General features: G+C 49.6%; 1 protein-coding gene across 2 annotated transcripts in view; it reads right to left on the bottom strand.

Annotated features, from left to right (window-relative positions):
• SLC5A1 (solute carrier family 5 member 1) overlaps positions 1 to 19,876 on the bottom strand; it is a 38,025-nt gene extending 18,149 nt beyond the window's left edge. Inside the window, exons 1-5 of one of the 2 annotated variants that reach the window (XM_006103792.3) lie at positions 19,499 to 19,876; positions 14,074 to 14,145; positions 2,539 to 2,643; positions 1,878 to 1,937; positions 595 to 699 (exon numbers count right to left, since the gene is read on the bottom strand). In XM_006103792.3, the coding sequence (XP_006103854.1) occupies positions 595 to 699; positions 1,878 to 1,937; positions 2,539 to 2,643; positions 14,074 to 14,145; positions 19,499 to 19,633 (477 nt within the window). In that variant the 5' untranslated portion in view covers positions 19,634 to 19,876. Of the gene's footprint in view, positions 1 to 594; positions 700 to 1,877; positions 1,938 to 2,538; positions 2,644 to 14,073; positions 14,146 to 19,498 lie in introns of those variants that run through there. The other variant, XM_023745012.1, reaches the window with a different exon arrangement.
• Between the last annotated feature and the right edge of the window lie 5,545 nt (positions 19,877 to 25,421).

Here is a 25,421-nt window from a genome sequence, read left to right as displayed (position 1 = left end):
TGAACTCCGTCAAGATTTAAAACTATTGTGCATCAAAGGACACTATCAAGAAAGTGAAAAGGCAATCTACAGAACAGGAGAAAATATTTGCAAATCGTACATCTGAATGGGGTCTACTATCCAGAATATATAGAAACTCTTTCAACTCAACGGCATAAAAAAAAGACAACCTGTGAAGAAAAGGGAATCCCTTGTGCAGTGTTGGCGGGAATGCAGATTGGTACAGCCACTGTGGAACACAGCATGGAAGTTCATCAAAAATGAAAAATAGAACTTCCTAATGACCCATGGATTCCACTCTGGGTATCTATTCAAAGAAATCCAAGACTCTGAACTTCAGCAGTTTCCTGAGTCTTTTGCTTTGTTTTGTTTTGCCAACCAAAGAAGTTGATTTGCACACTTTTGAGGAAGGAAAAGTGAAGTGAAGAAGGAACATATGTCTTGCTCCAGTGGGTCAGCCCAGAGCGCTGTCCAGTTCTTAAATACACCCCCATGGCCAGCCAACCCCTGAGGAGTCTCAGTTCTGGAAATCGGGGCCTGCAGCTCCAGGTTGGCAGGGAGACGGGCTAAATGATAGGGAGGCAGTGGACTCACCGAGATCTTGGTGAAAATGTAGAGCAACAGGGACAGGACGGAGAGGTATATCTGGATTCGTTTGCCTCCAAATCGCTTCCTCAGGTACTCTGGCATCGTCACCACCTGCACGGGATGTCAGGGAGGTCACGGCCAGCCAGAGTGACCAGAAGGCCCAGAACAAGCAGAACAGTGGCAGCTACAATGGTGTCAGAGGTGTGATCTAGGCTTAACCTTTGTTGATCAGAGAAATTTGTGAAGTGGCCGGGCAGCTATCCTCCAGCCCTTTGCTCATTTCAGTCCCACATGCCTTACTACAGAGGTAACTGTATTATCCCAGGACATAGAAGGTGCCCGATAAACACATAACCAAGGAGGCAGATCTGTGCCCTGGAGGAGGTGGGGGTTGTTAGATAGGTATTCCTATACAAAGCACCTACTGTGAACAAGACACCATTTAGAGACCTTTTCAATGCACCAAACAAGGTGGCCCGGCCGGGTGTGTGCTGCACACAGGCCTTGCCAAGGGCCTTGCCAAGGGTTGTGGCTGCGGGCCTGCTCAGCTCTTCTCCAAGTTCCTTTCTCAAATGCCAACCACACTCTGTCTTGGTCCCTCAACCCTGAGCCTGCTGTCTCCTGGGATCACACAGCTGTCACGGACAGCCTGCAGAAGTTGCACCGTCCGCCCCGTGTTTCTTCCATATCGCTTTCAATGGACTTACACGTAGTAGGTGCTCATTATATCTCACTGAAGAGATGACACTAAAGCTGCCTGAGGTAAAATGGCAGCGCTTTCTTCGAGAGTCGGGGCATGCATTTGATGGCTGAGTGCCAGTTGCACGCTCAGCAAACGAACCTGCGGGCGGACGTGAATGAAGGGGAAGTGTGATCCTTTGCTCATGCTGCTTCCCTTCCGGGGCAGAGGCACATACCACAGATCATGCGCAAAGGCAGGGCAGTGCCTTGTAAATACACACCCAGCCTGAGAGGGCGGGATGCTGCCGAGGGCTCTGCCTAGAGTGAGGCTGCTGAGGAAGGCTTCCTACAGGGACTCGGCATGGCTCAGTGGATCTAATTAGTGTCCCTACCGAGGCACAGGCTTTCTCTGCCATTTATCCTATATAGTCTTCTAGGAGGACTGAGCTCGTGTGTGTGTGTGTGTGTGTGTGTGTGTGTGTATGTATGTGTTTATGTATGTGTTTATGTGTGTTTGTGTGTTTATGTATGTTTGTGTTTATGTATGTGTATGTGTGTTTATGTGTGTTTTGTGTGTGTGTGTGTACACGCATGCAGTAGATACTTACCCCAGCCTTGATGTAAATAGGGACAAATATCCAGCCCAGCACAACCACAAAAATCAGGGCCTAAAACCAAAAAAGAAATGGAGTCAGATCACGCCGCCTGGGGGCCCCCAGCCACTGCAGAGCAATCCCCCAGCGGTTTCTCTTTGGGCTCTGAGGACAACTCCCTGTGTGGCCATCGGAGCTGGTGGGGTCTTTGCTGCCTGACTGGCCCAAGGGAATGGTAGTTGAGCAACAGTGAAGGGGACCCCTGGTGACTACCCAGTGACATCACAACTCCTTTTTCCTCTTCCCTGGTTCACAGGGAGAAAAATACCATTTAGAGACCTTTTAAAAAATAAATAATAATAATAATAACAATAATGGGGATCTGGTGATAAGCATTTCCAAACCTCCAATATGACTGAAAGGGTAGAGGAGTGCTTGGCTTTTTAAGAGAAGAAAGAACCACTGTAGCCTTCATATCAGTGGTTTTCTCATGCTACTCTGGTGGAAGGTGGGGAGGACCCTGGGCCCTGAAGGGCTGCTCCTTCATCTGCACCGCAGGGTGGCGGGGAGAGGCTCCCTAACACCTACAGCATCTACCTCTGAGCATAGGTTCAACCGGCTGACTGACTGCTAGAGCTCCTTCCGGCGCCAGGACATAGTCTCTGATGTTACTCACATTCCATTCAAAGCCCCCGGTGGCAATGCCTGCAGCTGCTCCTGTCCCGGCCAGCCCCACAAAGTGGCCACTTCCGATGTTACTGGCGAAGAGAGAAGCTCCAATCTGGAAACACAACGGTAAAGGAGGGTGAGGACGCCATGCCCCATCGGGACACTCAGGGGCGAGCCAAGGAGAGAAGAGACGTGCCAGCCAAGAGGAGGACAGGAAAGAGCAGAGACGGGCCAGGAACTTGACTGTGCTGGAGGTGACTGTGGGGACCTGGGTAATAAGAGTGAAGAGGAAAAGGAAAGGATTGGAGGAAGGGCTGGTAGGCTGTATCCCCAAATCAGATCGTCTGTGAGTCCTTTGTGAGCCCATTGCACAATAGTGAAGAAGACCTGGGAAGCCTACAGCCCACCACGCCTCCCCTGGAAGTCAGCCACTCAGAGGTCAGAGGGAAAGCAAAGACCCCTGAGCGGGAAGGTCATCATGGTGGAGAAGCAGGACCAAGTTCAGAGTGGCTGGAGTGTGGTGGGCAAGGAGCAGGGTGGTGTGAGATGAGGCTGGAAAGCTAGGTGGGGATACATCCCATAGGTCTTAGCAAGCCAGGATAGCAAGTGTAGATTTTATTCCAAGTGTGATGGGTTTCAAGCAGGGTAGGGACAGGATCTAATTTGCTTTTTATTTATTTTTTAAAATATATTTTTATTGATTTCAGAGAGGAAGGGAGAGGGAGAGAGAGATAGAAACATCAATGATGAGAGAGAATCATTGGTCGGCTGCCTCCTGCACGCCCCCTCCTAGAGATCGAGCCCGCAACCCGGGCACGTGCCCTTGACCGGAATCGAACCTGGGACCCTTCAATCTGCAGGCCAACCCTCTATCCACGGACCCAAACCAAGTAGGGCTAATTTTCTTTTGAAAGATTGCTCTCAAGCCTGTGGAAAGTGTAGTGTCGGGGACAAGGGAGAAAAGAGAAACCATGCAGTAGGCTATTGTTGCCTCTGGGTGAGAGAGTGGCAGCAGGAGAGACGAAGACAATCGCAGAGATTAGGGTCTGCTTTAGAAACAAAGCTGAGGGGCCTTGTTGATGGGTCAGCTGTGGGAAGTGATGGAAAGAGTCATTTAGGGTCACTCCTAGATTCGGGACTTGAGTAACTGGGCGGACACCATTAAGAAGGGGAAACTGTGAACTTTGGTTAGTGCCACTGAAGACTTTTAATCTTTGGTTATCTGTACTTTACAGTGTGTTGTACAACGTAGGCACGCTTGCCTTTGCTAAAAGAATAGGACCAGCCGAAACCGGTATGGCTCAGTGGATAGAGCGTCGGCCTGCGGACTGAAGGGTCCCAGGTTCGATTCCGGTCAAGGGCATGTACCTGGGTTGTGGGCACATCCCCAGTAGGAGATGTGCAGGAGGCAGCTGATCGATGTTTCTCTCTCATCGATGTTTCTGACTCTCTATCTCTCTCCCTTCCTCTCTGTAAAAAATCAATAAAATATATTTAAAAAAAAAAAAAAGGATAGGGACCGGGCTAAAAATTTGCACAAGAAATAAATTACTATTGCCTCTGCCTGTAAGTGGAATTCTCAGGGTGTGAAAGTTCTATTGGCCCAGACTGCATCTTGTCCTCCTTGTAACACAAACATTAAAATGTTTTGTATGTTCAGAGAAAAAGAAGAAACAGGGAGAGGAGGAGGGGGAAGAGGAGGAGGGAAGGGAGAAAAAGGAGGAGGAGGAGGAAGAAGAGAAGAAGGAGAGACTGGGAGGAAAACAGGCTATTTAGAGATCCACCTTTTTCTCCTCAAAGCTTCATGGGGATAACAGTCCACTTTAATCAAAGTTCCCTCAGGCCTGCAGCCTGCCCGTCCTGCCCCATTATCTCTTCATTTATCACTTGATGAATTATTAAGCCTAATGTACTATTAAGTGCATAATTACCAGTAATGATTAACTGCATAGATTAACCTTAAGTTCAAGAATCCTCTCCAACATCCCCCAAAGGGGTGCACTGGACTCTAAGCAGTTACAGGCTTCCTTGAGGTACCTCCTCACCACCTGATGGAATGGGGGCCGGGAGAGCTTTGGGGGTACCCGATGAATTGGGTACCCCCAAACTCATTTCATTTCCATCAGGGGTGCTGTTGTCCTCCCAGTTGCTCTCCTTGGCCTCTTCCTGGACTCCCTCCCTTGGCCCATGGCCTGCACTCAATCATTTACCAAAGCCTGACTCTGACCTCACAAGGTCATGGGAATCTAGCACTTTCTATATCGCCCTTGCTGGCTGTCATTATCTCTCCAGAGTGTCATGGCAACAGGTTCTAGATGATCACCAGTCACCCACACCCACACGCCCACACATGGCCAGTTACCTCCCCAAAGCACAACTCTGATCACGTCTCTTCCCTATTCGGAGACCCTCCCCAGACCCCCAAATGGACCTGCCAAGCAGGCTTCTTGGCAACTCCAAGTTTAAAGACATAGTCCCTAGGAATTCAGCAAGGTTTCCGTGGAAGTCCCCTCCCTGACATGGTAGCATGAGCTTATAAATTGGAGTTTGAATGCTTTCTTGACCTCTTACTACCTGGGTGATCCTAACAACTATGAGCTTCAATCTTCTCTCATGACAGGGTTGTACAGGAGCCAAATAAAGTCATGAATCAGTCATGACTGACACTCAGCTGGCCCTCCATCAGTTCCGTCCTCCCCTCCAAGGGGACAATCACTTCACCTTCAAAGGCCATTTACAAGAACTGCAATGAACACTATTTTGGTCTGAATTATGCTCCCCCAAGATGGATATGCTGAAGCCCTAATCCCCAATGTGACTCTATTTGGATATAGGGCCTTTAGGAGGGCAGTTAAGGTTAAAGTGGGTCATAAGGGTGGGTCTCTAATCTCATAGGACAGGTCGATGCGCACCCAGAAAAGAGGCCAGGTGAGTCCCAAGAGAGAAGGCAGGCATCTACAAGCCAGAAAGAGACGTGTCACCAGAAACCCACCCTAACAACACCTCGATCATGGATTAATAACCTCCAAATTGTGAAAAAAAAATACATTTCTGTTGTTTAGGCCACCCAGTCTGTGATGTTTTGTTATGGCAGCTCATGCAAGCTAATACAGATAGACACCATGGCTTTATCATGTGCTCTCCCACGCCAGGTCTGCACACTGCCCTCCCTCTGACGGGAGCTCATTACCAATGCTTTCATCACCCTGATTTCCCAAAACACTCTCCGAGCCCACTCCGAGCCCACGTTCGTGCCCATCCGGGAATCATGCCCCAGCCAGGGAGTCACCCAGTGGCGTGTTCTTCTCTGTAATCTCCTCCCACATTCCTTCTGAACACAGGATTGCAGATTGGATCTAAAATTTGCCCAGCTTGACCTTGCTTCTGACTAACTTCTCTGCCAGCCTTTCTCATCCCCCGTGGGGCTCAGGCATTGCAAGCATTCAGGTGGTTTTGCCGTCGCTGTGCAAGATGAGCCGAGTCTCACCAAACCCAACAGGGTTGTTTGATAGCGTGGTAACCGGCGGATAACATGATGTCACATCGCAAAAGGCGAAAAGACTGCATTTGCCTTTGACTTTAGGGAATTCACAATCACATTTTACTGCCTCCGTTTCCTATCAGGACACAATTTATTAAAACCTTTAACAAGAAAGGGCAACAATGCCAGAGCTGTGTCAGAGTCACTCACACAGCCTGAGACCTGGGAATAAACCATGCAGGGGAGTTACCTGTTTCTTTGCAGGGGGAGAGGCTTATAGAAAAAGACATGAAAACGTCATTGAATGCTAACTAAAATTGTGTTTTGTGTGACAGGAAACAGAAAATAGACATCTTAGCCCAGGCATCTTATGTTAGAATTATCTTGGAAATGATTAAGGTCAACCTTTCATTTTCAAGTGAAAACAAAGCAATAGCCCAGAGGGAGAAAGTAATTCAAGTTTACACATTAATTTTATTTTTACTTCCATACCCTCAGGAAAGTAACAGCATGTGTACACTCAACCACTAGCCCAGGAGTCAAGAATTGCCTACCTCACGTTGGCTGACCTTGGCCTGAAATTCCCAGGAGGCCCCAGGGCCAGCACACCGTGTGGACAGCTTCAGTCCACAATGAAGCACCACCCAACCACCTCTACAAGCGACACACTCAAGAGGCAGACTCAGCAGGCACCAAAGCCCCGCTGAAGTAAGTCCTGCTCCATGGTGATCCTCCATGGTGCGTGCAGCCAGTCCTTGTAGTCACTCAGCCTTGGGAGTAAATCCCATTGATGTACCAACAGCAATCAAGCCTTAACTATAACAGGAGGGTGTACCCAGCTCACACGGCAGGGGGGTGGGGGGGATCACCTGGATTGCCCAGCTCAAGGAACAGAGCAGTTGTTCCACTGGACCCTACAGGACACCTACTACATAAGGCCACTCTCGCAAGGCCAGGAGACATAGCAGCTCTACCTAATACATAGAAACAAATACAGGGAGGCTGCCAGAATGAGGAGACCAAGAAACGTGTCCCAAATGAAAGAACAGAATAAAACTCCAGAAAAAGAACTCAACACAATGGAGACAAGCAATCTACTAGATGGCAGAGTTCGAAACACTGGTTATAACGATACTCAATGAATTTAGGAGAAGAGTAGATGAACTTAGTGGGAAGTTCAACAAAAAGATAGGAAACAGAAAAACAGAACTAGAAAGCCCTGGCCAGTGTGACTCAATTGGTTGGAGCATGGCCTGTACACCAGAAGGTCACAAGTTTGATTCCCAGTCAGGGCACATACCCAGGTTGTGCGTTCAATCCCTAGTCCGGGCATGTGCAGGAGGCAACCAATTGATATTCACTCTCACATCAATGTTTCTCTCTCTCTCTCCATCCCTCTCTCTCTAAAATGAATAAAAACATGTCCTCTGGTAAAGATTAAAAAGACAGAACTAGAAAACATTAAAAAGAAGCAGTCAGAAATGAATACATTAACTGAAATATTCAAAGTGATGAAAAGCAAGGACCTACAACCATGATTACTCTACCCAGCAAAGCTTCATTTAGAATTGAAAGACATATAAAGACTTTTCCCACACAAGAAAAAGTTCAACCAAACCAGTAATACATGAAACGTTGAAGGGTCTTCTTGAAGAAGAAAAAGATTACAAATATTAATAATAAAATGGCAATAAATACATTTCTATCAACAACTGAATCTAAAAAACAAAATAAATGAACAAACAGAACAGAAGCAGACTCATAGATACAGAGAACATTTTGACAATTGCCAGATGGGCAGGAAGTTGGGGGAATGGGTGGAAAAGGTGACGGTATTAAGAAGTACAGATAGTTACAGGATAGTCATGGGGATGTAGAGTACAGCATAAGGAATATAGTCAATAATATTGTAATAACTATGTATGATATCAAATGGTGCATGATTTATCGGATGACCACTTAGTAAGTTGAATAATGTCTAATCACTGGATTGTACACCTGAAACTAATGTAATATTTTATGTCAACTGTAACTGAAAAATAAAAAATTATTCAAAGTAAAAAATAACAATAATTGCCTCTGTCAATGAACAACATCTGTGTGTGTCTTCTTAGCATCAGAGGCTGCCAATGGATTTGATAAGAGCGCCCTGTATCACACTTGAAAGCACAAGTAATGGTGTGGACCCCCTCTTGCTCCCTTCTGACATGGTTCTCATCTTGATTCTACCAGAGCAAATCATGTGACCGTGAACCAATCACCCTACTGCCTCGTGCCTCAGTTTCCTCCACTGAAAACCCAGGATGAGAATCCTTCTTAACCGACTTCAAACGGATATTCACAGGCTGAAATGAACTGATAAAATGAGAAACTTTTAAGAAATTTTGCCCCACATATGTATGTGATGCTGAAGAAATATTATTCATGATGCTTTGACACAGCCCCTGTTTTCATGGAGCGCCCTGGATTTTCCTGAAGGGGTCAGAATGGTCATTTTCTCTTGGAGGGAGCAAGATCTTCACAGTTCTAATGGCAAATGCACTCCGCTGATTTCAGGGAACTGCTTTCTTTGTTCGTGGACCATGTAATAGCCAGAATGGCCAGAGCTCTAGAGATGGTTTCTGTTCCCAGCTTCTGCCTTCCCTTTTAAGAAAGGGGAAGAGGGTGGCTAACTCTAACAGAGCCTCCTGTAAGCCGAGTGTGGGGCCAGGCACTTCCTTCACTTTACCTTATTTCAATCACACAACAGCCTGGAGGTAGGTATTATTCTCGTCTTAATTTTACAGGTGAGGAAGCTGGGGACGAGAGCAATGGCATGATTTCCACAAGGTCTTCAGCCCAACGTGACCGACAGCCAAGGGACAGAAGGGGAGGCCAAAGGACCATGTCGACGTTCACCCTTCCCCAGGCATCCTCCTCCGGACTTCCACGAAGGGCACAGTAGAGTCAGACGCTCTAACGCTCTCACTGTAAACTCAGGAGCAGCACATGCCTGCCTGCATGTCTGCCATGTCCGCCATCTCTCACAGAATCACACTTCCTGGACTGGGACAGAGGAGAAGGTGAGGCTTGTCTATTCAGACTATTTTATTTCTGGGATTCGGGTAAATATTTAGACACAGGCCCTGTTCCAGACACATTATAATCTCTGTTTACTCTACATCAGCTCCCATCCCTCCCTGACCTCCCATGGACAATGGGTGCCTTTCACTCATTATCTTCACCAACATCTCTCCTTGCTCCAAGAACCAAAGAGGCAAGAAATCAGGAAACCACGGCCATAGTGGTATTTTCCCACAGGTTATTTTCACAAAAGGCAGATAAGGCTTTCTGTTGGCATTACAGGTCAAGGAGGCTGGAGACCATCCTTCTTATCAATTCAGATGAGCTCACCTTTGCAGTCATCAAGAACTTGAGGCCCCTAATCCATACGCATGGTCTCTCCCCCACACTGACCCCTTTCAGTTCCTCCAGTATCCCAAACTCCTTTTCACCCCAGGCCTCTGACCATTCTGTTCCTAACAGGGTTGCGGGCTCCATCCCCAGTGTGGGGTGTGCGGGAGGCAGCCGATCAATGATTCTCTCTCATCGTTGAAGTTTCTGTCTCTCTCTCTCTCCCTCTCCCTTCCTCTCTGAGATCAATAAAAATATTTTTTTAGAGAGAGAGAGAAAAAAAACACAGGCCCTGGGATAAAGGAAAGCACACACACACAGCTACCTGCAAATGGAAAGCAAGCAAAGCCAGAAGAGAGGGCCACCAGGGCTTGGCACGCACCTCCACCCAGGCTCATGAAGGCCAAGTACTTGTCTGCCTTATGCCTTCCTGAGCCTGGCTCCACGGTGAGCTCTCTGCCTCTTCTATGACCATTTGCCTTATTCCCATTCTTCCTCCCTCCTCTGTGAGTTCCCACCGAGGTCTCAGGCCTGCTAGGCTCTTCCAGGACGGCCGGTGGCCACTCTGGTAGCATCCTATGTGGCTGAACTTTGATGGGATCATTAGATGCTAGAGACTTACAGCTACAATGAGATGCATGTTACTCAAGAGAGTTTCAGAAGCGTGAGAAGCTGTCCTCTTTCCTCAGCGAAAACTTCCATCGGGGTCTCTGGTCAGCCCGAAATGAAAGAATTTCTTGGTTCTCAGACAAAGCTTTAGACCAGGGGTCCTCAAACTACGGCCCGCGGGCCACATGCAAATACAAATATTGTATTTGTTCCCGTTTTGTTTTGTTTTTTTACTTCAAAATAAGATATATGCAGTGTTCATAGTTTTTTTAAAAACTATAGTCCGGCCCTCCAACGGTCTGAGGGACAGTGAACTGGCCCCCTGTTTAAAAAGTTTGAGGACCCCTGCTTTAGACCATACCTATTGGTCTCATAGATCTCCATCTCAAAGGATAAGGAGAAAGGGGCCTGAATAACCAGAAGAACAGAGAGAGCCCTAGCTCTGGCGTTAATCGTGTGTGAACTTGGGCCACCCTTGGGGTTAATCATCATTCTTGCTGGATTCAATCAGATAGGTGATGTGACAGTCCTCCAAAGACAAGAGCTAAACCAGAGAGTCTGCTGTGTGCCAGGCACTGTTCTAAGACTGTGCATGCGTCCTCACAACTTCAAGTAGGCACTAGTATCCCTGTTGTAGAGATGACCAATGTAAGGCACAGAGATGTTTAGCAGCTCATCCAGGGTCACACAGCTAGTTAAACGGCAGAGGCTGGATTCGAACCCAACGAGCATGACTCCAGAGCCCAGGACTGAGCAAGGGGTCAACGAATGAGGGTCTACGGGCCAAACCTAGCCCTCTACCTGTTTTTGTAAATAAAGTTTTATTCGAACATGGCCCTGCTATCCATTTATGTATTAACATGGCTGCTTTCACGCTAGCAGCAGAGTTGAGTCGTTGTGACAGAAATCACACGGCCTCCAAAAATAGTTACAGCCGGGCCCTTTACAGAGAAAGTTTTCCATTCTTACCCGAGACCATTTGATACACTCCTCTATGACGACTGTCTAACAATAAAGGAAGGAAAGAAACTGGGCTATTGGGAGACACGGGCATTCCGTTTTCAAGACCCTCCCTGGTGATGGACTGGCCAGCCTGCCCACACCCATTTCCCTCATGCTCGTCCCCTCCTCTGTGGTATGGAGTCTTAGAATTTTATTCCTGGGAGAGGAATAATTGCACTGAGCAAGGGCCTGCGTTTATCTTCATCCTACGCTTGATACAGCACTGTCTTATTCTTTTGAGATCCTCAATCTGACTGTCTCCCCCTGGAGAGGAGACCCCCTGAGGTTCAGAGTGGCTAATGACTTGCCTGGCGTCACAAAGCTGGGACAAGCCAAGTGCTTTGGTTCCTGTGAGGTCCCCACTCCCTTTGGAGAGCTTCCTTATGTGTTGAAGGCGGGTGTGGCAAGGTTGGCTCAACCCCATTGCACCCGCCGCTCCCGTGGAGCTGCCGCTGGTATGTATAACCAAATCTCCTCCAAAACAAGAGTCCTCCATTGGCCTGTGTCCCTGGGGCCCTGTAATTTCTGGCACCACTAGCCAAGGACGAGGGAATTTCCCCTTCCAAGCTCGCACTCTGCTTTTACCTCTCTCACATCTCCAAATAATTGATACAACACAGCTCACAGGCAGCTGTTTGCTAAAGGTGCCATCAACGAGGGAATCCGGGACCGCAAACCAGCCCACAGTGATGACAGGTATAGCTAAGTGGTTTCATGTTACTCGGTTGGCTTGGCTAGCTTCATGTGTGACTTAGCCTACTGTGGGCCTGCCTGCCTGGCTCCCTGTGTAAGCTGACTCCTGCAGTAACCCAGCCCTGGAGGTCTTGCTCCTCCTCTCCAATTGTCTCCAATTGCCCAGGCCAAGGTGCCAGCCATTTCTCTCTCTGGGCCTTATCCGTGTTTTAGGAACAAGGTCTTTACCCAGAGCTCCTGGATCTTCACCTGTTGCTGGTCACAACCGCTCCTTTCAAAGTCCCCAAAGCTCCCCAACTGGCCTATCCTCTGTCCAATCTCTTTTCAGACTTTAGGATCTATGATTTATTTCCTCCTGATTTTTTTCATGGCTGACGACCCAAGCCTTCCAGGCCTGGGATGTATCAACCCAAGGTCGACTCAGGTCCTTCCTTCCTAAAATTCCCCAAGGATTCTCTTTCCAATGCTCCTCTGGTTGCTAACTCTTCCTCTAGCACATAGTAGGGGGCAAAGCAGATGAAGGGGGCAAAGTGTCCCACTGAGGGCCTTTCTTCCATATCCTACTGATCCCATTTATTGAGCACTTGCCAAGCACAGTGCTGAATGATGTACATGCAAGGTCTCATTTAATCCTGATAAGAACCTTTTTTAATATTTTTTTTAATTTTGAGAGAGAGAGGAAGAGAGAAGGAGAGAGAGAAACATCAATGTGAGAGGGCTGCCTCCCCCATGCACACCCACTGGGGATCAAACCCGCAGCCCAGGTATGTGCCTGGACTGGGAATTGAACCGGCAACTTTTCAGTGCACAGGACAATGCTCAACCAACTGAGCCACACCAGCCAGGGCATTATTCTCCTCTTTTCTAGAAGTAGAAATGGAAGCTCAGGGAAATTCAGCAACTTGCCCAAGTCGCACCACTAGTAAATGTGGGAGGTCAGATTTGCTGACTTCAAAGCCCATGTCGCTCTACTTTCTAGAATATTCTAGAAAATTCTAGAGTTGGGAGAGACTTAGAGGTCACGGCTTCCCCATTTAAGAATCTCCCTTCCCAGCATCCCTAACAGATGGTGATGTTTTCAGTAAGTCTGACCAGATAGAGAAGAATCTACCCAAACAAGTGATTGTCAAACCTGCCTGGTCATCAAAAGCATCTAGGATGCTTTAAAAAAGCGCAGATACCTAGGACTATCTTGTAAGGTGTGTTTTTTCCTGAGTAGGTCTGGGATGCAGCCCAGGGATCTTCATCTTTAGAAAACACACCCAAGTGATTCCGATACAGGTTTAGAAACCATGAATGCCACCTCCTGACCCCTTACGTAGATGCAAATTATCGTTGGGAGAAGAAAAGTTGAATTTCAGCCTCATCAAGGAAGCAGTGACTTCTGCACACAAAAAGAATGACGCAATGTTTCTCCGTTGGTTAGAATCACTCGATACTGAGACATGAGTAAGGAAAACACCATTCACAGGAAACCCCTCAAGAACCCTTGAACCCTGCCTGCCTTGGGTGGGGCTCATTCCTCTTACCAAACAACTCTCAGCCCAGACCCACATCTGGGCACTATCGGGAAGAGAGTCATCATTGCCGGTGAAGGTGAGGGGTGGTCCCAGGCCTAGCCCAAAATGCCCGTCTCCTAAGGGGGTTCTGCCCCATGCTTCCCCCTCATTGGCTTCCCCCAAGAGATTGGAAGCTAAGATCTTATCCCCAATAATTCTGTCATTATGGGGGGAGGGAGTCAGGAGGAGAAAAAGGGGACTGGATGAGCACTTGGCAGGTTTACTGCAGGGAGGACACTGAAGAATTTGATGGGGTGGGGGTACGCTGTTTTCAAAATAATTAAAGTAAACTTCAAGGTTCTCTTTAGCTATCTAACTCAGCAAACCTCCAGCCCTCCAGGATTTCACGCCAGCCTTGGCTCTGACACCTGTAGAGCGCCTCTGTCAATAGAACTTTCTACCACGATGGAGGTATTCTAGATCTGCACTGTCCGTTGTGGTCAGGGATAGACCATCCATGAGGGACCCACCACGGAAATCAGCCTCTATCCACACGCACCTATTAAGCACTTGAAATATGGCAAGTGTGATTTAGGAAAAAATGTTTAAGTTTATCTCATTGTAATTTTAATTTAAATAGCCGTCCAGGCCGGCGTGGCTCAGTGGTTGAGTGTTGACCTATGAACCAGAAGGTCACGGTTGGATTCCGGGTCGGGACACTGCAAGGGAGTGAGGGTGAGCCAGACACCCATTATCAGGGGTCTAAGGCGGGAAGGAGGAATGACCGACACCCCAACCCAAGGAGAATACGGCCTCCTACAGGGAATATCACAGTTAAGCGAACAGTATTTCAGAGAAAACTTACCGGCCACCACACCATACTTCGTCCTGCCAGGAAGAAGCCTCCAACGGTCCCACGATTAGTAGAAAACATAGCCTGAGGAGGAAAAGGTCAAAGGTTCAATAGAAAACTAGAACAGAGTGACCTTGCCAGCCAAAAGGACACACCTCCCCATAAGCTCGTGCTTTCTTCTACCCACTTCACTTTCCGAAATACTTCCACATTCCTCGCCCCCTGGGGCTCCAGTATACTCAGCCGGAGGAGGGAGGGGCCTACATTTGACAGACAAGGACACTGAGGCTCAGCTTGCCCTGGTGCTAACTCTGCAGTGAGCTTATGGTGTGGCTTCGAGCAACTCACTCCACCTGGGTCTGTTTGTTCCCGTTAGATAAGGGGACACGGACATGTTTATGGCCGTTTTACAAACATACTGAAGGTGCATGATGAAGTGTCATGTTTTAAAAGCACCATTCGGTATGTGAATTCTACCTCAATAACACGGGGGGGGGGAGAGAGAGAGAGAGAGAGAGAGAGAGAGAGAGAGAGAGAGAAGAAGAAGAAGAAGAAGAAGGAGGAGGAGGAGGAGGAGGAGGAGGAGGAGGAGGAGGAGGAGGAGGAGGAGGAAAAAGGGAAAGGGATGGGGAAGGGGAAAGGGGAGGAAGAGGAAGAAGAGAAGCAGGAGGAGGAAAGGAGGAAGGGAGGGAAGGAGGGAGGGGGAGAGAGGGAAGGAGGGAAGAAAAGAAGTTATAAGAATGCACAGTTTGGACTTAATATTACATAAAAGACTGGGGCGTGGGGGAAATGGAGAGATGTTGGTCAAAGGCACAGAGTCTCAGTCATAAGATGATTAAGTTCTGAGAGCTCATGTACATCATGGTGACTATAGTTCATAATACTGTATGGCATCGTTAAATTTGCTAAGCGAGTACATTCTAAGTGCTCTCGCCACGTAAAAATACTGTAACCATGTGAGGGGATGGATGTGTTCATTAGCTTGATTGTGGTCATCATTTTACAAATGATGACCCTCCATAGCGCTTAATGCCTTGTGCATGGTGCATGGTCAGTAAAAGTGAAGTGAATGGGATTCTCAGTTCCCTCAGGTTCCACGCCTCCCCTTTCTCCAACACACACACACACACACACACACACACACACACAGATGTTCTGCAGTCAGCAGCAGCATTTGGTAGGTGCTTTCTGGCACATGCATAGCAGCTCATGTCCCCTGCCTCCCTTCTCCCCGCTGGTCACTCCCTACGAATAGGAAGACACCGTCTCCATGAGCACAGGATGCTCAACAGCAAGCTCTAAGGCTCAGACGCCACTCTGTAAACCACGGCATTCAATTGGCCTGTGTACTCGCCCCTAGAAGAGAAAGATCTCACTACGGCAAGCCGCAGGAGCCAAAGAAGCACAATTGCTGACCCACATGCTTTTTTCTCAATGGAATAAAAACATCATTGAGCAAAAGGAAGGCACTTCGAAGCTTAAAAGACCAGGGATGCTGGGCCCGGAGAAGAGAAGACTCGGGTGGGCCTGTGGCCTTCTGATACGTGAAGTGGGACAGACTCACTCAGTGGCCCGACCAGACACAACCAGACCCAACGGAAGACGCCCCGGGACGTGGGATCTGAGCTCAGAACAGGGGAGAACATCCTTGCTGTCGAGAAGCCAGAGATGGAGCTGGTGGCACCGGGGAGAGTTTTGCTGCAAGTATTCTAGTGAGGTGTTGGCAACCTGTCAAGATGACTTTGTCAAGCCGTTTAGAGGGGAGACTCAAGCGTAGGATGAAGATAAACGCAGGCCCTCGCTTTGTGAAAATATGTGAGGAAAGAAGGGAATCAGCATCCCGAGGACACTGCCACAGCAATGCACGCGGTGGGAAGGGCCCTGGAGAGGATATTCCCAGAAAAAAAAAAGGATCTTAGGAAGGGGAAAGGCGAGGTCATGCAGAGAGCATTGCCTTGGGAATCTTAAGACCTGAGTTCTAGTCCCCGCTCTGATACTCATGCATCTGAGCGACTCCTGGTCACCCTCTCTGACCCTCATCTGTGAAATGAAAATGCCGGGCTCCCCCAGGGCCCATTGCTACTCAGGCATCCAATGATGCCATTGGTGCAAACGATCCCATAAGCCAGGGGTCAGCACATGTTTTCTGCTCATAAAAAGGGTCAGATAGTACATGGGTTTTGTGGGAAACGTATGATCTCCATCACACATCCTTCTTGTTGTGTTTTGTATTTTATAACCGCTTAAAAGTGTAAAGACCATTCTTAACTTGTGAGCCGCACAAAACAGGCTCTGAGCCAGATGTGGCCCATGGGCCACAGGGAACCACCCTTGGCTTAAAGGGTTTGAGGACAGCTTAATGAAATCTTCTAGAAAGAACAGGTTAAGAGATTGGGCCAAAAGGAAACAAAATCTCCCAAGAAACAAATTGAGAAAAAATGGAAATATATAGTTGATTCATGAGCAACATGGGGGTTAGAGGTGCTGACCCCCACAAAATTGAAAATCCACGTATAACTTTTGGCTCCTCAAACACTTAACTACAGTGGCCCCTCGGGATCCACGGATTGGTCCCAGGACCCCCGTGGGTACCAAATCCACAGGTGTCCAAGTCCCTTATACAATATGGTGCAGAACCATGTGTACAGTCAGCCCCTTTGTATTTGTGAATTCCCAACAGAGGATTGTAAATAGTTTTCTAAAGCCAAACTGAGAAAGACAAATATCACATGATCTCACTTATTTGTGGAATGTAATGAACAAAATGAATCGACCAACAAAATAAGACCCGAAGCAGGGAACAGACTGACATGCCTCCATGTGGGGTTGGGGGGATGAGAAGAGATAAACCAAGGAACTTATATGCTTATATGCACAGCCCATGGACACGGGCAATAGGGTAATGAAGACTTGGGGGTGGGTAGGGGCTGGGAGGAAGGGGAAGAAGGGGGGGAATGGGAGATATCTGTAATACTATCAACAATAAAAAATATATTTTAAAATGGGGGGAAAAAGAAGAATATAGTGTCCTATCTGCAGTTGGTTGAATTCACAGATGTGAAACCCCAGGATACAGAGGGTCGACCAAATATTTATTGGAAAAAAAATTCACGGAGAATCGGACCCACAGAGTTCACACACGTGTTGTTTAAGGGTCAACTGGACACTGAAGAATAAGCTCACGCCCCAATATGATTGGATGAGGCAGCACTGAAAGAGGATAAAACAGGACGAAATAATGTTGGAAGAGGTGGGATGGTGACAGGGGGACAGTAGTCGTGTCTTTTCTACGGTGAGGAAGCACAGAGGGGCTGGCTCGCTCTGTCTCTGCAGCTCAGGGATCGTACAGGAGTCAGGACACCTGTCCCTGAACCAAGCCACTCGATGCTCCAAGAGAAAACAAGAGGAATGTCAACGGGAAGGAATCCAGCACATTCAGTGACCAGGGTCCGGAGGCACTGGCTGTTGGGGGAAGAGTGAACGTGGACAAGTCCTGGCGGGCTCGTTAAACAGCGTTTAGCAAGGCAAGTGATCCTGAATGGCAGATTTGTGAGAAGTGCAAACAGCATCGTCAGGACTGGCGGGGCTAAATGAGATTGCTCAAGGGAACGAGATTGTTGGCGATTGCCTGGGAAACAGGCAGTACGAGGCAGCTAGCAAATGATGGGCTCTCCTCCTGGCTCCAGCACTCGTAAGCTGAGGGGGGGGCGGGGCAGGGAGAGGAAGGCAGGCCAGGTAGTGAAGTACCTGGTGCCGTGGAAAAGAGGCCCGGGTTCCAGGAACAGTTCCCTGCATCGCAACCTCGGACCAATCACAACCACGTGGGGCTTCAGTTTCCTCTTCTGTGAAGTGGGGACTCACATGCCTGCCCCCCCTGTCTCCTGGCTTTTTTTTTTTTTTGGTCAAGTTGTCCTACCCAGCTACCCACTTGTGTCCATTTTACTTAAGAAAACAAAAGTCACTGAAACCGGTTTGGTTCGGTGGATGGAGCGTCGGCCTGTGGACTGAAGGGTCCCAGGTTCAATTCCAGTCAAGGGCATGTACCTGGGTTGCGGCCACATCCCCAGTGGGAGATGTGCAGGAGGCAGCTGATTGATGTTTCTCTCTCATCGATGTTTCTGACTCTCTATCTCTCTCCCTTCCTCTCTGTAAAAAATCAATAAAATATATTTAAAAAAAAAAAGAGAGAGAACAAAAGTCATTCAGGGCCTGGGACATAGGCCCTCGAGGGCAAATAATAACAGTATTTTTAAAGATGTCTAGCACCCGTACTGAGCTTTCAGATTCCTCTCTGCCGATCTTCACAACCACCTGGGGGAGGCAGACGGATAGGTAAGATTGTGTCCGTTTTACAGGGAAGTAAACTGGGGCTGAGGCGGGCTACCCAAGGTCACGTGTCTGAAACCATGTCAAAGCCGTGACTAAACCTGAGAATCCCGGCGCCTGGCTGAGGGTTTGGAGGAACAGTCAGCCACACCAACCCCTTGTGACACCTCGGGAGGCTTTGAGTCACCTCTGCTTTCTATGGTTACTTTTAAAAAGAAATCTCCCTTTCATCCAAAACACACCACACACACACACACACACACACACACACACATACAAAAACCCTGTGGCCATGACAGGGTTAATGTCCACCCTCCTCTCCCCCTGGCCTGCCGCCCACCACGAACACCTTTGCGAGTGGCTGTGATTTCTGCACATTTAAGAACACCTCCTCGTCTGGGTGTGCCAGACTCCGTCACAAGTGAAATTTCCATATTCCCAGCTGCTAAGAACAAGTTCCTCTGGTTTGGTGTGTCCCCACAGTCCCGAAGGGGAGCCACCGGGTTTCCTTCCCTCTTCCCGGTGCAGGTGCCGGCTACCCTCTGTCCTCCTCCTCCTCCTCCTCCTCACCAGCTTTCCCAACTCTCACTCACTCCAGCCCCTGGGATCCGAGGGCACCAGGCCTTCATGTGAGCCTATCCCAGGAGGGGACACCAGGCAGCCCTCCCCTCGCGCACACACACCTGCAGCCGCAGAGGCTGTGTCCTTTCCCGGCTACAGTTTCTTTCCCATCGGAACCGGATGACTAAGAGGCAGGACAACAGTCACCTCTTCCCAAGCCTGGGGACCCTCCCTGCAGCTACAGGCTGGCCCTCTCCTGCCCCTCAAACCACTGACCCCCATCTCCCACCCTCCTTCTATGCGCACAGGCCCCAGGCGCCCACCTTCCCTGCTGGCCAGCACCCCTCTCCCTCTGCTCATCCTCGCTCGCCCTCCTCACCTCCCCCTGTGCCCCCTGACCTCCTCCTCGGCGCCTCCAAGTCATTTCCACTCCGCGCGCTCGCCCTAAGGCCATCCTCCCTCCCCTCTGGCACTTGCTCCTCCGCGTGCCCCTGCCTCATCCCTCCCGCTGGCCCTCGCTCCCCATCAGCGTCCCAGGGCCCCCACCTACCCACAGCCCGACAGCCATCACCACCACGAAGTAGATGACGATGACGGAGATGTCGGCCGCATTGCGGATGCGCTCGTGGGGCGCGAGGGGCGCCTCGGTGACGGCGGTCGTGGGGCTCCAGGTGGTACTGGCCATGGCTGCGGTGGCGACCAGGTGTCCCTCCCTCCGAGGCCACTGGGTCCTTATAAGGCCTCCGGGTTAATGATCAGCCCTGGAGGAGGGCGCCCGCGAGGTCGGGGCAGCCGGGAGGTGATGCGTCCGTCTGTCGGGGACCCCTGCGCTGTGCTGTGCTGCGGCGTCGGGGAGCAGAGAGCGGGGAGCGGTCCTGGGCTCGGAGCTGGGAGCGAGGAGCCCGATGAACTGCTGGCGGGTCGGCTGCGGGCCGGCAGGTAAGGGTTTACCTGCCAGCGGGGAGGGGCAGGCCAGGGGGTGGTGCCCGCCTGGCACAAAGGCCCGCTGTGCTCCCTCCCGCAGCGGGCACGGGGCCGGGCCGCCTGGACAGCCGTGGGGCCGGCCCCTCCCCAGCTGAGCGGGAGCGGCTCCATGGAGGAAGCGGGCTGCCTGGGGCCAAGAGCCCAGGGGCTTCGGAGCACCTGGCACCTGCCCTGGAACCGGTCCCACGTCCTCTGTGGATCTGGCTGCTGCTCCACGTGCCAAATGGGTGCAGGACTGACTGTGCCCAGGAATCAGCCAAGTTCCTGGCCTCCGTGTGGAGCCTGCGGGGGAGGATGGGAAGTTGTTGAACGCTGCTGATAAAAGTTCCACACAATTGCATTCTCTTGGCGGCTGGATGGCCGCCCACCCACCCACATTTCTGATTCCCCTTCCGCAGCCTGCAGCCCCCAGGGGCACTGTTCCCCCCGCTGTGCGGAGGAAGAAACGGAGACCAGGCGAGGGAATCCCACCAGGAGCTATTTCCTTGCCCCGCACTTTGCCCAATAAGGATTCGGGGTCCTTCGCAGGCAGGCAGGAGGGAAAACACTAGAGAATCCGCTCCAAGGAGTTCACCAAACCCTGACCCTTCCTGGGGTCTCAACGCATCTGCAATCACACATCTGAGCCGAAAGTCAGGGCTGGGAACAGAGACAGCAGAGAGAGGAGGCACGAGTCACCCACGATCACACATTGAGCCGGTGATAAATGTGGCCCCGCGGCCCAGGCCAGGGCAGGCCCAGTTCAGAAGATGGTTGGGGGATGCTCTCAGGGGCTGGTGCTGGGGGCACAGAGCAGCCCCTTTTGGATGGGGGAGCCTTGCTGGGGTGATGAGGTACAGGAAGGGGAAGGACCACACAAACCCTGCCCAGACGCTGTTCTGCCTCAGGCTCCCTGGCCGCCGCCAGCGGACAACCACCCAGGGCCCAAACGCCAGCAGTCTGTCCTTTCGCCCCTTGCTGCCTCTGAGGCCCAATCCCCTCCTCGCTCATTAGCGCTCCATCTTCCTACTGAGGCGGTGACTTTCCCCGTTTCCCCCACCCACCACCCCAGGACTGTAAACTCTGAGGCAATGTGACTGCGGGGAGCAGGAACTCTCTTTCCAGGGAGCCTGGCCGCCGGGGGCTCTTCTCCAAGCTCCCCCCAAGCTCCTCCACCGTGGATGCTTGCGTAGCTTGGAGTGCCTCACCTTTCATCGTGTCCATTCGTTCCCGCATTCAGCAAAGCTTTCGTACCCAACTCTGTGCCAAGCAGAATCCCTGCCCTCAGGGAACTAGCTTCTGGTCTGATCGGGAAGTAAGCCCATCCACAGGAAAAATCCAGCCCTGGGTACTCCCCACCCCTCCCCCGCAACCCTCCACGCTTCAGGCAGCAGGCCCCTGCCAAGTTCCAAGAGGTATGTCAGTGGAAATGAACAAATCCACAATGTGAGCAGGAGTGAGAACTGGAAGTGCTAACGGACCTCAAAGGAGGGACCGGGACCATCCGCTGATCTGTCTAGGAGAGCAGAACATGGGTGGCCAGAGAAGGAAAGGGATGGTAGCCCGGGGAGACCAGAAAGTGCAATCATTCATTCATTCATTCATTCACTCTTGCAACCGAAGAGCCGCTTCTGAGGCTATGGCTGTAAACAAGACTCACAGGGTTCCTGCCCTCACAGGGCTTCCCGACCATCGTCAGAGACAAACACCTATAAGACCAGCACTAGGATCTGTGTTTTGAAAGAGAAGCACTAATGCTCCTTCCTAGCAAGAATTTTGACCCGGGGATGGGTGAGGTTGGAGGAAGGCCTGGAAAAGCGCTAGTTTGGGCAGGGCCCTGAAAGAGAAGGAGTGAGTCAGGTAGGATGGGAGTGAGTGATGTACTGGGAAAGGGCAAGTATGGGTGGAGGGAGGCTGTCCATAATGTATAGGGAGGGACCAACTGAGGTGAAAAATTAAAAAATAAAACTATGGCCCAGCCTGTGTGGCTCAGTGGTCAAGCATTGACCTATGAACCAGGAGGTCATGGTTCAATTCCCAGTCAGGGCACATGCCCGGGTTGTGGGCTCGATCCCCAGTAGGGGGCATGCAGGAGGCAACCGATCCATGATTCTCTCTCATCATTGATGTTTCTATTTCTCTCTCTCCCTCTCCCTTCCTTTCTGAAATAAAAAAAAATATTTTTAAAAAATAATAATAATATCTAACATAAATGAGAGAACATACGGAAAACATTTTGGTGCACTGCCGAGCACATATGCGGTGCTCAATAACACGTTAATTTTTATCTTTATCATCATCACCTTACCTAGACCTCGGGATGTGGACCCCCGAGCTGGAGCCCTGCCCTCACAGAGCAGGAGACTGGTACAAAAGAGAAAGCATATACCATGTGTTGGACAAGTGGAACAACTTTGGTCTTCACAATGACAGCAGTATTGAGTCAAAGGCAACTTCAAAATCCTTACAAGGATGAGTAACTCGGTGTTATTTCATGATCACAGTTGGCACGCGTCCGTGAAAGGATGATGTCTGACACCGTAAGCTGCCACTGACTAAGAAGGATGAGGCTTTCCTGGATAGAAACCCTGGGATGGAAGAGAGCGATCATGTTGGGGAAACCACATTCAGTGTCAAGTACGCAACAAACAAAACACCTGTCAAAACAGCAGAAACAGAGTCCCTGACATTTCAGGACCTGGAGCCATAGCGGCTGCCGGCAGTGGATGGTTCCAAAGGCCAGAGAAGCATGAGTGAGTGAGAAGCACGGAGCAGAGGTTCTGAGGATACTGAACTCGGCTCTGAATCAGCCCACAGGACTTTCTCCGCCAGAGTCTCACCATCCATAACCAACCCCAATAGAAAAAATAAAAATAAATAGTTCGTGTAAAAACACACATGGCACATACACATACGAACAGACACCTAAAATAAAGTCCACTAAAAAGTTAAACATATACACACCCTTTGACCCAACAATTTTAGAATTTGTGCTCCAGATAGGCTTACGTAAGGACAAAAACGACCTTTGTTCCAAGTTATTTATTGCCGCAGTATGTATAATGGGAAAAGATTAGGGGCAACGTAAATGCCCATCCATAAAGGACTGGTTACACATGTCACAGTTTATCCACCTAGAGGAACAATACGTGCAGCCATAAAGAAATGAAAGCTCTAGCATATTGATATGGGTTGGTCTCAAAGGTATTTTGTTAGGTTAAAAAAGCAAAGTGTGCAAAACGACATGTAGTATGCTAAAACTAGTGTAAACTATCAGGAGATGGGGGAAGAATATAGGTACATATTTGCCTACATGTGCATTAAAAATATCTCTTGGGAAAAAAATATATCTCTTGGATATACAAGAAACTGGCAAAGCTGATTGCCTTCAGGGAGAAAATTTGGAAGACAGGGGAGCTTTCTCTATATATGCATGTGTACTTTATGAACCATGAGAATGTATTACTTACAAGATCAACAGATAGGAGGAGGAAGGGATGGAGAGAGAGAAAGAAAATAAATACTACACTAGGATCACTGAATAGCCAAGCAAGCAGGGACCTCAGAGATCTTCAAACTTGACTCCATGATGTATTCACTGACTCAGCAAATGTCACCTGAGTGTCCTAGAGATGCCTGGCACTGCTCTGGGTGCTGTAGGAGGAAGGTGCAAAGATGTGGGAGAACACAGCCTAATGGAAAAAGACCTTACAGCTTACCAGTGAGAAACTGAGGCCCAGAGAATGGACGGACCTGGGTCAAGGTCACCCAGGTCGCTGGTGGGAGAGTTAGGGACGAAATCCATGTCTTCAGGCTCCTTTTTGGCTCTATTATCTGTAAGGCTTAAAGGACAGTGAAGGAAATGGACTTGATGACACACCCAATGTTTGCAAATGTGAAGAGAAATGAACCGCAGAACTGGCTTCCCCGGAGAGAGCTTTCTTCTCCTACACAATTTCAAACAGACCTTGTCCCTGCTGAGTCACCGAAAACGTTAAGATGAAGCAATAAAGCAGAAACTCAGCCAAAGAATGATCTTCTGTCTGACTGGTGTGGCTCAGTGGTTAAGTGTTGACCTATGAACCAGGAGGTCACAGTTCGATTCCCAGTGGAGGCACCTGCCCCGGTTGTGGGCTCGATCCCCAGTAGGGGGCGTGCAGGAGGCAGCCGATCCATGATTCTCTCTCATCATTGATGTTTCTCTCTCTCTCCCTCTCCCTTCCTCTCTGAAATCAATAAAAATACATTAAATTTTTTTAAAAGTATGTGTCCACAAAGTATACATATACCAAATCATCGCATTGTACACTTTAAATATATACAATTTTATTTGTCGCTTATACCTAAATAAAGTTGGAAAGAAAAGAGGGGGCAGGGGATGTGCCCAGAGAGAGTGTCCTGGGAGAAAAAATACGCTAGGAGGGAACTCAAAATGCAGGTGTCCAGGTCCTGCTCCACCCCTGCCTCACAGTGTCACCCTGACAGATCCTTTCCCCTCTGTGACCTGCTGCTTCTCTGTGAAACCATGAGCTCTAGCCACACGCCTCCTCCTGCACCGCCCTGGTCTCTCAGCCCATCGGCCTCCTTCATCCTTTCCGGGGTCCTGGCATCGTGCCGTGACCCCTCTTCCCACAGTTCCAGCTGTGCCAGACCCAGGTTCTGACCGGGGCCCAAGTCTTGACAGCCTGAGGAATGGAAAGGGGATTCCAGGGTGCTCTGCTGGCTCGGCCCTTTCTCCGCGACCTTTAGCAAGGCCCATAACTGAGCCTTATCGCACCGTAAGTCTGGTACTTTCAGAGGCCAATAAACCACACACTCCCCTTTCCGAAGGTACATCATTTAGGCGATAACCTGGGTCATACCAACATGCCCCCATTGCAAAAAAAAAAAATGCTTAAGGGAGCAGAGTATCGAATGCTATTATCACAGCTCCCTGATTACACACATGTAACAAAGCCATCACAGCTCCTCAGCCACCCCACCCAGGAGCCCAGTGCTGACATCTTGGGAAAGCCAGCTCACCGCCTCCAGGAAGCCACCTGGACTGCATTTTTCAAATCTGCCCACCGCGGTCCCAGCTCTCTGAGCTTCTTGCAAAGACCTGGAAATTACATGGCTTGAATGTGAGCCCTGGAGAGGCCACTGGAGTGACGTAACGCCTCTTCCACCTTTCACAAAGGGGCCACGGAGGCCCAGTGAGGCTGTGTGGCTCAGCTGGGACCAGAGCCCAGGCCTTCTGCCCCAACACTGCCTCCTTGATACTCGCCCCCATTTCACCCTCAGCCAGTGTCTAGAGCCCACGGAGTCTTCCTCTCTCCCTGCGAAGCCTCTCCAATTCTCCTCATTTCTTTCTTTTTTTAAATTTACTGATTTTATTTTGTTATTCTTTTGTTAATCCTCACCCAAGGATATATTTCTGTTGATTTTTAGAGAGAGTGGAAGGGAGAGGGAGAGACAGAGAGAGAGAAATATCGATGTGAGAGAGACACATCCATTGGTTGCCACCCACA

Source organism: Myotis lucifugus, unplaced genomic scaffold (genome assembly GCF_000147115.1).
Source record: "Myotis lucifugus unplaced genomic scaffold, Myoluc2.0 scaffold_509, whole genome shotgun sequence".
NCBI lineage: Eukaryota > Metazoa > Chordata > Mammalia > Chiroptera > Vespertilionidae > Myotis > Myotis lucifugus.
The sequence above is the reverse complement of the archived record's forward strand: the minus strand, read 5'-3'. Positions and strand labels throughout refer to the sequence as shown.